A 10,706-nucleotide genomic window follows, 5' to 3' on the forward strand; every position below is an offset into this window, starting at 1 on the left:
ATGCCCACCCCCCCCGACCCCGAAACTCATTCTGGCCCATGTGCCTTTCGTCCCTGGTTCTGCCACAGTACTGCTGTCTTGGGGACAGTCAGCGGGGAGGCCTGGGGTGGGGAAGAGGGAGAGGAAGAGGTTTCTGAGGCTCCGAGGGAGGCGTGCTGTCGGGTCCAGTTGTCTCGGAGCTCTGGTCACACCAGTGACCCAGACACTGCCACCGTCTCCACCCCCCCCACCCCCCCCACCCCAGAGCTGACAGTCCAGGGGAGGAGACGGATGAGTGACCAGAAGCGGGCACAGCCGCCGTCAGTGTGGGATGCGCAAGCAGCTGTGGGAGCTGAGAGGCGACCTAGGCAGGAGGGGAAATCAGGACAGACTCCCTGGAGGAGGCAGTCCTAAAGCTGAGACCCGAAGGGGCAGTGGGGCCGGCTCACACGGGCCAGAGCACGGGCTCGCAGGTTCAAGGTGGATGGCCCAGACTCCACTCACCGCAGATTCCACCAAGACCCTGCCACCACCCAGCCCGGTTGCTGCCATCACCCATAAACGTGCCAATAAGAGTCGGAAAAATATAAGCATATCCCAGTTTATTGTGCACCTGGACACATGCCTGGAGTTTCTGTGCAACAGAAATCTCTGTGATGATGGAAATGTCCTGCGTCTACACCACCCCGGACAGTGGCCACGAGCCACACGTCACTATGGAGTGCTTAAAACGTGCCTGGCGCGACCGGACGTTATGGGCTGAACTGTGTCCCCCTCAGAGCTCACGTCTGAGTCCTCAGAATGAGACTGTGTTCGGAGACAGCGTCTTTACAGAGGCGATCACGTTAAAAATGAGGTCGTTCGGTGTCCTTAGAGAAAGAAGGCCTTTGGGCACGGACACCCAGGGAGAGGGCCACGTGGAGGCAGAGCTCGGGAGGACGCTCCCACGGGCCGGGGGGTCACGGAAGATTCCAGCAAACCACCAGAATCTAGGAGAGAGCATGGTACGGATTCCACCTCGGAGCCCCAGAGGCACCAGCCCCGCCGGCTTCTTGGTCGCAGCTTTCCAGCCTCCAGAACCACGAGAGAACGAGTGTCTATAAAGCCCCTCAGGCTGTGCCACCGACACGCGGCACCTCCAGCCGACCGAGGCACCGAGAAAGTGAATTTCAAAATTTCATTTCATTTTCGTTAACTGTAAACAGCCGCCCCTCGGCTAGCCGTGGCGCCCGGGGCAGTGCGGCGAAGTTTCCAGTCGCCTCACCCCTCCTCGTGCACAGGGGAAACCGAGGTCAGAGAAGAGCTGTCCTGTGCCCGCGCGGCAGGCAGGTGCTGCCCCCAGGAACGTGGCAAGACAGAGGCAGGAAGACTTGCAGGCAGGGGCTTGCCTGGAAGGAGGGAGAGAGAGGGAGCTTCCTACCCGCTGAAAGTGGCCCGCGTTGAGGGCCGTAGCCCTGCGCTGTCCAATGTGCTGGCTGCGGGTGTCACGGGCCGTTCAAACCCAAACCGAGTTCGGTTGCCCGTGGCGCTGACCACTTACCAAGTGCTCAACAGCCACGGGGGCTCCCGGAATGGGCCGCGCCTTCCTACCACGTGCCCTGGCGAGCGCCTCCTCCCAGGGTCCCATCCGTGATGGGCCCATGTCACAGGAGGGAAGGACAAGGCAGTTAGTGCTAAAGGGAACCCCAGGGGCGCCCGCGTGGCTCGGTCGGTTGAACATCCGGCCCTTGATCTCAGCTCAGGTCTGGATCTCGGGGTCACGGGTTCTGGATCCCCCACCCCCGTTAGGTTCCATGCTGGGCGTGGAGCCTACTTTAAAAAAAAAAAAAAGTCAGAAGATGGAAAAGAGAAAGCTATTAGGGCTGTAGAACTATGAGAGAAGTAAACTTTAAAAACTAATAATAATAAATAACGGGAACTCTAGAGGAGTGGGCAATTCCCTGAGGTTGGGAGGGCCAGGTTAGCCCCCAGATGGGGCCCCCACAGGGGGCAGAGGCCAGAGGCGGGGAAGAGACTGGGGGGGCCCAAGATGAGGGATGGGGCAGGGAAAGGGGAAGTGAGCGGGAGGGGCGGGGGCCCCACCTGGCAGCCCCAGAGGCCCTCACGGTTGCACACGCGCGCGCGCACACACACACACACACACACACACACGGAGGAGTCTGTGCACGAGCAGACAGGCCAGCCCACACTGTCGGCACGCCCCGGTCTGTGCCCGCCTCCCTCCCTCACACACACTCTCATCCACACCCTGCCACTCCCCCTCACAACCACACCCCAGATCCACACAGCCCCACGGCCCTCCCTGGCCACGGGCACACCTCCTTGCACGTCGCTCGCTGGCCCACAGCCCCACGCCGTCGTCCCTCTGCCCACACGTGAATGAGAGGGAGGCCGGGACAAACCATCACTGAGCTTCCGTGTTGCCAGGACATCAGCCCCACAGCCGCCCCCTCGAAGCCCGGGAGCCGCCCCCCCCCCCCCCCGCCCCGAGGCCGGGGGGCGGGGCTGGGACTCCCCAGAATCACCCGGGAGCTGGGGGCATACACAGCAGAGACGCTCATGCCCTCTCCGGGACCCTCCCCGCCCCCGTGAGCAGTCACCTCCTCCAGGGCGGCCACGGGACACCTGCTCGGCGTCAGCAGGCCCAGGCGCCGTGGGGAGGACCACGGGGCCTCGGGACGCACCCCCGCTGGCCGCCCTGTTCCCGCCTCTCCGTCAGGACCCCCTGCTCCCTGCGCACTCCCGGCACCCCCCCTCCCCCGCCCCCCGCCGGCCCACCCCTCCCGGGGGCTCCCGCGGGCCCAGAGAAGCACCCGCGCTCAGATGCTCCGCACGCTGGAGATGCTGGTCAGGGGCTCTCGCATCCGAAAGCTGAGCGACCGGGAGCCCCGAAAGCTGTCCCTCGGCCTCAGCGAGCTGTCCGTGGTGGAGGCCTCAGAGTGGGCCTCGGCGGCCTTGGCCAGGCAGTCCCCGGGCCCCCGCAGGCCCAGCCTGAGACACCCGCAGCAGAGGAAGCCCAGCACGGCCTGGCACACCTCGCGGCTGCGGAAGGAGTAGATGAGGGGGTTGACCGCGGAGTTGAGCACGGCCAGCGCCAGGATCCAGTCCATGCCCCGCAGGTACTCCTGCGCCCAGTCGTTGGAGCTGAAGACGTCGGCCAGCAGCAGGCCGAAGAGCGGGCCCCAGCACACCAGGAAGGCCGCCAGGATCATGAGCACCGTCTCGAGCAGCCGGCGGGCCTTGCGGCGGGCCAGCACCCGGGAGGCCTTCTGCCCGTTGGCCTGTACCACCCGGAAGATGGCCCCGTAGAGCACCATGATGGCGGCCAGGATGCAGGCGAAGACCGCCACGCAGAAGAGGATGTACTCCTTGGCGTAGAGCGGGAGCAGGCTGGAGCAGCGCCGGAAGGAGCACACGCAGTTCCAGCCGAGCAGCGGCAGCAGGCCCAGGAGGATGGCCAGCAGCCAGCACAGCCCGATGAAGCCGTAGACGCGGCCCGTCTTGCCGGCCCCGCTCCTGGCCACCGGCCGCACCATGGTGGCGAAGCGCTCGGCCGCCGTGAAGAGCAGGCTGAAGGTGGAGGCGGCCAGCGCCATGAACAGCAGGCCCTCGCGCAGGAACCACTGGGTGGGCGCCAGGAGGAAGGTGCGGGCGCCCGACAGCAGCACGTTGGCCAGGTAGGCCGCGCCGGTGAGCAGGTCGCTGAGCGTGATGTTCACCAGGCAGTAGTACACCCAGCGCCGGGACCGCATGCGGCTCACGATGGCCAGCAGCACCAGCAGGTTCTCCAGCACCACCAGGCAGCTCACGGCCACGAAGAGCCCCCGCAGGACGCCCAGGCCGCCCTCCTCGGGCCCGCCGCGCCCCGCCAGCCGGCCCGAGTGGTTGTAGTGCAGCGCGATGAGCCGGCTGTGCCCGCCGGCCGCCAGCTGCTGGCAGGACTCGGGGGCCTCGGCCGGGGACCCCGAGCCGTTCATGGCGGTCCCCTGGGACGGACTGAGGCCCCGGGGAGGCTCAGCCCCGGGGGCAGGGTGGAGCCACTCGCCGGGCCTCGGTTTCCTGTTATTTGAAATTTCCTGTTATGTTCGAGGTACCCCCCGCCCCAGGCCGGGGGTGAGGCCGGGGACAGGGAGGGGCATCCCAACGGTCGGCTCCCACCCCGGCTCCGGGAGGGTGCTGCGGCTGCCCCCTGCCGCGAGACCCTATCTGTGCCCCCCCCCCCCGTGGGGCGCCCCCACCCCCCCACCCCCGAGAGCCCAGGGAGGGGCGAGGGCCCCAGAGGGGAGGGGAAATGGGCCCCTTTCCCGGGCTGGGCGGCTCCCCTTCCCCCCCCAAGCTACCCCCTCCAGGACCCCGTCATCCTCCTCAACCGCTCCAAGCCTGCCTGGCACACAGTAGGTGCTTAATAGGTGTGTTAAGTGGCTGCGCACACAGGAGCGCCCCCAGATACCTCGTGGAAGGCATAGGCACATTTTGTTGCCATGACAGAGCCAGGCCCGGCCTGTGGTACGCTGTCCACAGAAGGGGAAACTGAGGCCAGCCGTCCCCAGTCGCCCAGGAGAACACGCAGCGGGAGGTAAACACCCAGACAGGCGCACGCGTAGGTCTCGGCCAGGACCCTCGGGATTGCCTCTCCTGTGCCTGAGCTGGGGCTGCTCCCCTCACCCCTGGATGGGGAGGGGCGGGGCTCATAGGAAAAGTGGGAGCTCACCCCCTCGTGTCTATCCCGACCCACCCAGGTCGACTCACCTGGAGATGCTGAGGACTGGGGCATGCGCACCAGGTGGGGGAGGGGCGGGGGGTGGGGCACGAGTCTAGCCGGTCCTGGAGAATCCGAGTTGGGGAGGCGTAGCTACAAGGGGCTCCAACATCCCCATAAGTCTCGGCGGCCACGATGAGACTGGGGCCGAGGGCGGACCAGCCTGCATCCCTTCCCTTTGTTCAGTGTTCAGCCCTGGGAGCAGGGCAGGTACCGGGAGCCGCAGACAGAGGTGCTGCCTGAGGACTCAGGAGCATCTTCTCACTGGAGGTGACCAAGCAGAAACAGGTCTGAGGAGGAGGTTGTGGGAACAAGGGCCGCCCAGGCAGTGGGGGTGTGAGGCTGGGGCAGGGGGACACGCCAGGGAGCACCCCCGAAGAGCTGAGCACTGAGCCTCAGCCTCAACTTCACAAGGAACCACCAAACTCAGGCACATTCACAGAGACACGCTGTGTGTCCTGATGCTGAGCCTGGACCTTGAAATGGTCCCTGATCCTGCACTGAGCCCTGATCCTGCACTGAGCCCTGATCCTGAAATGAGCCAAATTGAGCCCTGAGCCCAGGCTCAGCCATGATCCTGGGCTTAACCCTGATCTTGGACCGAGCCCTGATCCCAGACTGAGCCCTGAGCCTGGACTGAGCCCTGATCCTAGACTGAGCCCTGATCCAAGTCTCAGCCCTGATCTCGGACTGAGCCCTGATCTCAGGCTCAGCCCTAAAGCCAAATTGAGCCTTGAGCCCAGGCTCAGCCATGATCCTGGGCTTAATTAACCCTGATCTTGGACCGAGCCCTGATCCCAGACTGAGCCCTGATCCTGGACTGAGCCCTGAGCCCAGGCTCAGCCCTAATCCTAGACTGATCCCTGATCCCTGGCTGAACCCTGACCTTGGCTGAGTGGGTGACCATAGACTGACCACAACCCTGACTCTGGCTGACACCTGGCCCAGAACTGAACTCTGATCTCAAGCTGAGCCCCAATTCTAGTTGAGCCGGGCCTCCAGCTGCAACTCGGACCCCGGTCTCAGAGAGCGAATTCAGGACTAAAGTAAATGTTATGAGAGAGCAGAGTTTGACTAACAAGGCCAAGCTATCCAACGATGACCTTCTGCCACGAATTACCTGCCGCCTAGTGGAAGGCCCTATGAACACCGTACCTTATTTAATCTCATGATTATCCCCATGCTACAAAAGAGCCATCCCCCCTCTAGAAACCTGCCCAAAGTATGCATGCAAATGGTTATTCATTGTTGTTGGTAAATGCAAAATATTAGAAGCAGTCCCAACGTCTGCACCCAGGAGAGAGGCCGATGAGCGACGCTGCACGTAGCGTGGAGCGCCACACGACTGTGAGCGTGAGTGAGTGGATGGGCGTGGCCTGCAGGACGTATGGTTAAGGGGGTGGGGGCGGGGGATACAAAAGGCTATACGTAGGGTGCTACCTTCTGCAAAGCAAAGAAGGGGAAATAAGGCCCCGATCTGCTTGCTTTTGCAAAAGACACACAGGACAGATAAACCAGGAACCCGTGAAATTGGTTCCCTGCGGGGGGTAGGGGGGCGGGTAGAGTTGAAATAAATGGACAGCGGTGGGACTGACACCCTACGAGCATTCCTCATAGTTTTCAAGCTCTGAGTACACTTGCCATAGTTTACAATGAAATTAACTCAACAAGGGTGCAGGGGAAAAGCTCCAGGATGTGGATCAGAAACAGAAAACAGGTGAAACGAACTGTGTTTCAGATGAAAACCATGACCGCCCAGAAATAGAGGAGAACCAGCCCGTGCAACCTTTGGGCACGACACTTTTTCTAAAGATGAAAGGAACTGACAAAAAAAAAAAAAAATGACGTTGTTTAGTACATTTGTTTTCAGGACTGGCAGGGTGTAGTCATTCTGAAAGTCTCATGTGTATTATGGGACTGAGCAAAGTAGCGAGGGTACTGATGTTAGTAAGAAGCAGGTCTTGGGGCGCCTGGGTGGCTCAGTCGGTTGAGCGTCCGACTTCGGCTCGGGTCATGATCTCACGGTCCACGAGTTCGAGCCCTGCGTCGGGCTCTGTGCGGACAGCTGGGAGCCCGGAGCCTGCTTCGGATTCTGTGTGTCTCTCTCTCTGCCCTCCCCTGTTCACGCTCTGTCTCTGTCTCAAGAATAAATAAACATTAAAAAAAAAAAAAAGAAGAAGAAGCAGGTGTTCACAGAGGAGCATATAAGACGTCAACATTGGTAGGAGAGCACACGAAACAACCCCGGAGGGAAAGTATCAGCGAGGACCGTGACGATTTACTTTATTTCAGTTTTTTAAGTTTCTTTATCTTGAGCGAGACAGAGAGAGAGAATCCCAAGCAGCCTCCACACCATCAGCACAGAGCCCAATGTGGGGCTTGAACTCACGAACAGTGAGATCATGACCTGAGCCGAAACCAAGAGTCGGATGCTTAACCTACTGAGCCACCCTGGTGCCCCGGGCCCCGTGATGATTTAGACAAAAATCTATTTCATAACTCTGTCCACTGAGACCAGCCAATAACAACAGTTACATCTAGCCCCTAGATCAGATCTTGGCTTTTGAATATCGCCTCCAGGGCTCCTGGGAGAAATGGCTGATTCTGGGAGTGGGGCAGGGAGAGTGCCACGCGAGCCTGGAAGTTCATGGTGGGCCAGGAAGTCAGGACGGGGACCTGTCAGAGACACAGGGGCCAGCCTGACAGGGCGGCTGCTGGCCAAGCCTGGAGCGGTCTGGGCATCGGTACTGAGCGACCTTAAAATTGAGAGAGACTCAAAGTAGTGGTTGGCGCCAAGGGGGGGGGGGGGGGACAGCCAGTGTTCGATGGGGACAGAGTTCAGTTTCACAAGAGATGGACGGCTGCACAGCACTGGGGATGGTTTAACGCCACTGAACTGGGCATTGGAAGTGGTTGAGATGGTCAATTTTATGTTCAAGTGCGGTTTATCCCAATAAAACCAATTAGGGGAGGGGCGCCTGGGTGGCTCGGTCAGTTAAGCGTCTGACTTCGGCTCAGGTCATGATCTCACGGTCCGTGAGTTCGAGCCCCGCGTCGGGCTCTGTGCTGACAGCTCAGAGCCTGGAGCCTGTTTCAGATTCCGTGTCTCCCTCTCTCTCTGCCCCTCCCCTGTTCACGCTCTGTCTCTCTCTGTCTCAAAAATAAATAAACGTTAAAAAAAAATTTTTTTAAAACCATTAGGGGAAAGAAAAAAAAAAAAGAAGAAGACTCTCTCCATATCCTGCAGCTCCACCGGTAGACGTCCCCCCGATAACGGAGTCACAACAGTCATCTCTTTGTGACCTCTCCAGCAACAACTGGCCCAGGCAAGAGTCGACACTGGGAGTTAAATGACTGCGTGGGGTCACTGGGAGCAGGGCATTTGCATAATCTCAAAGTATCTTCCCACGGATCACTTTTTCTTCTTTTCTTTCTTTTTTTTCTTAACGTTTATTCATTTTTGAGACACAGAGACAGAGCATGAGCGGGGAAGGGGCAGAGAGAGAGAGAGAGGGAGACACAGAACCCGAGGCAGGCTCCAGGCTCTGAGCCGTCGGCACAGAGCCCGACGCGGGGCTCGAACCCACGGACCGCGAGATCGTGACCTGAGCCGAAGTCGGGCGCTTAACCAACCGAGCCACCCAGGCGTCACCCAGGTGACGGGGACCGGTCACTGCTCAGATATTCCCGCGGGGGGTGTGTGCCAGCAGACAGACTCGCCCTGAGGCACATCCCACAGAATAACTGACCTGTACACTTTCCAAGGTCTGTTCATTGACAACGGGTGGCGTTTTGGAGGAAAGGTTCGTGATGTGTCCGACTCACTCTCAAACTAGTTGGGAAAATGGAGGAAAAGATTTTCTATCGAACATATCATATATTCTTAGACAACGTGTATGGAGAGATCCCAAGCAAGAGGTTAACCACGGGCAGATCCAGCTCTGGGAGTTAGACTTTTTCTGTGAGGGGCCAAATAGTAACTATTTTCAGCTTTGTGGGCCAGACGGTCTCTGTCACAATGACTCAACTCTGCGGGGGGCGCCTGGTGGGCGGGGGGGGGGGGGGGGGGGGGGCTCTGTCGGTTGAGCGTCCGACTTCGGCTCAGGTCATGATCTCGCGGTCTGTGGGTTCGAGCCCCATGTGGGGCTCTGTGCTGACAGCTCGGAGCCTGGAGCCTGCTTCACATTCTGTGTCTCCCCGTCTCTCGGCCCCTCCCTTGCTCGTGCTCTGTCTCTCTCTGTCTCTCAATTTTTAAAAAAATAAAAAAACAAGCAACCAATTACCCAACAATGCTGTTGTAGCAGAAGTGGGCGGGGACAATATGTAAATGAATTGGCCACGTGCCGGTAAAACTCCATTTGCCAAAACAGGCTCAGCACAGGTCGTTGGTGAGTCCCTGACCTATAGATAAAGGGTTCACGGGAGTTCACTGTCCCCGTTTCGCAACTTGTTGCCTCACTTTGTGGTCAGGTTGTGGTCCCTGAATATCACTTCCCATGAAAAGGAAGCAGGGCTCCTTGGAGAAATGGCCCGGTGCAGGGTGCAGGGTTGGGGCTGGGCGAGCGCGGGAGGAGCTAACGGCTGTCTGTGCCCGGCTAAGAACTCTTCGGGGCGAGTGGGGACGTGTCCTTCTGTGTCTGGCTCCTGTCACCACGCACAGTGGCCTCCGGATCCGTCCACGTGGTGGCAGGTGGCAAGATATCCTAACTCTTTAAAAAAGCTTATGTATTTATTGAGAGAGAGACAGTGAGCAGGAGAGGGATAGAGAGGGGAGGAGAGAATCCCAAGGTCGATCCCACGAACCACGAGATCACGACCTGAGCTGAAATCAAGACTCCGACGCTCCACCGCCTGAGCCACCCAGACGCCCCGGGACGTCTTAACTTTTTAAGGCTGGACGGTCCTGCAGCGTGTGTATGGACCGCATCGAGTTTCTCCTTCATCCATCACTGGACTCGTGGGCTGCTTCCGCGTCCCGCCTGCTGTGAATAACGCTGCTGGGAACACGGGTGTGCGAATATCGCTTCAAGACCCTTTCAGTTCTTCTGAGTGGTTTTTAAATAGAGTAGTTCCAGGCAATAGATGCAGAGAAAACAAAAGCATTAGGCTATCGTCCCGCTCTAGCCGTGGCCAATGCTGTGTCTAAGGAATGTTCTCCAATGGCCGCTACGACCATTAGGAGAAAGGCTCATGGGGAAATTCGTGATGGACGAATTGGACTGATGCCCCCTCCATCCAGGGATCAGCGTTAACACAAAAGAGAGAGAGTGGGGGCGCCTGGGTGGCGCAGTCGGTTAAGCGTCCGACTTCAGCCAGGTCACGATCTCGCGGTCTGTGAGTTCGAGCCCCGCGTCAGGCTCTGGGCTGATGGCTCGGAGCCTGGAGCCTATTTCCGATTCTGTGTCTCCCTCTCTCTCTGCCCCTCCCCCGTTCATGCTCTGTCTCTCTCTGTCCCAAAAATAAATAAAAAACGTTGAAAAAAAATTAAAAAAAAAAAAAAAAAGAGAGAGAGAGTGAACTTGACGTTCGGCTACGCGTCTCCTGGAGAGGGACGTGGACACGGGGACTGGCACGACGAGAATCAAGCAAGCGTTCCGTGTCCTCGGGGGGGGGGGGGCTTACAGCGGCGTCCTGAAAGTCCACTCACATTTCCAGACAGATCAGCTTGAGGCAACCCCGGGGAATGGGGAGGGAGTACGTTAGTCGACGCCTGGGAGGCCACTCGCCCAGTCGGGAGGCTGGGATACGGGACAAATGACCTGGTTTCTTCGACAGATCAATGGCAGCGAGAAAAAGGTCGTTGGATGCTTACAGATGAAAAGAGTTTGTCCCCGAAGTGGCCAAACACCACGTGTGGCCTTTGTCTGTGAGAAAACGCCTGCGGGATCTGACCGTCCGCGGGCAGACGTGACGCCCCCGTGGGCCCAGTCCGGCGACACGCTAAGCGGGTCCCAGCATCACTCCCAAG

At 59.5% G+C, this 10,706-nt stretch overlaps 1 protein-coding gene and 1 long non-coding RNA gene across 2 annotated transcripts; one reads left to right on the forward strand and one right to left on the reverse strand.

The window, feature by feature from the left end:
- Positions 1-564: 564 nt before the first annotated feature.
- S1PR4 (sphingosine-1-phosphate receptor 4) lies at positions 565-4,108 on the reverse strand. Its single transcript, XM_058728386.1, has one exon. It carries the CDS (start codon positions 3,954-3,956, stop codon positions 2,799-2,801), a length of 1,158 nt encoding a protein of 385 aa, XP_058584369.1. The 5' UTR covers positions 3,957-4,108; the 3' UTR covers positions 565-2,798.
- Positions 4,109-4,284: 176 nt separating this feature from the next.
- Positions 4,285-7,709, forward strand: LOC131510816 (uncharacterized). The gene is made up of 2 exons (XR_009261206.1): positions 4,285-4,555; positions 6,011-7,709. It is a non-coding gene; the product is annotated as an uncharacterized LOC131510816 (long non-coding RNA).
- Positions 7,710-10,706: the final 2,997 nt, after the last annotated feature.

Source organism: Neofelis nebulosa, chromosome 4 (genome assembly GCF_028018385.1).
Source record: "Neofelis nebulosa isolate mNeoNeb1 chromosome 4, mNeoNeb1.pri, whole genome shotgun sequence".
Taxonomy (NCBI): Eukaryota; Metazoa; Chordata; class Mammalia; order Carnivora; family Felidae; genus Neofelis; species Neofelis nebulosa.

What these genes read in the sequence shown, in the direction of transcription:
- S1PR4 (XM_058728386.1), bottom strand. Translation starts at nt 3,956, where the DNA reads ATGAACGGCTCGGGGTCCCCGGCCGAGGCCCCCGAGTCCTGCCAGCAG.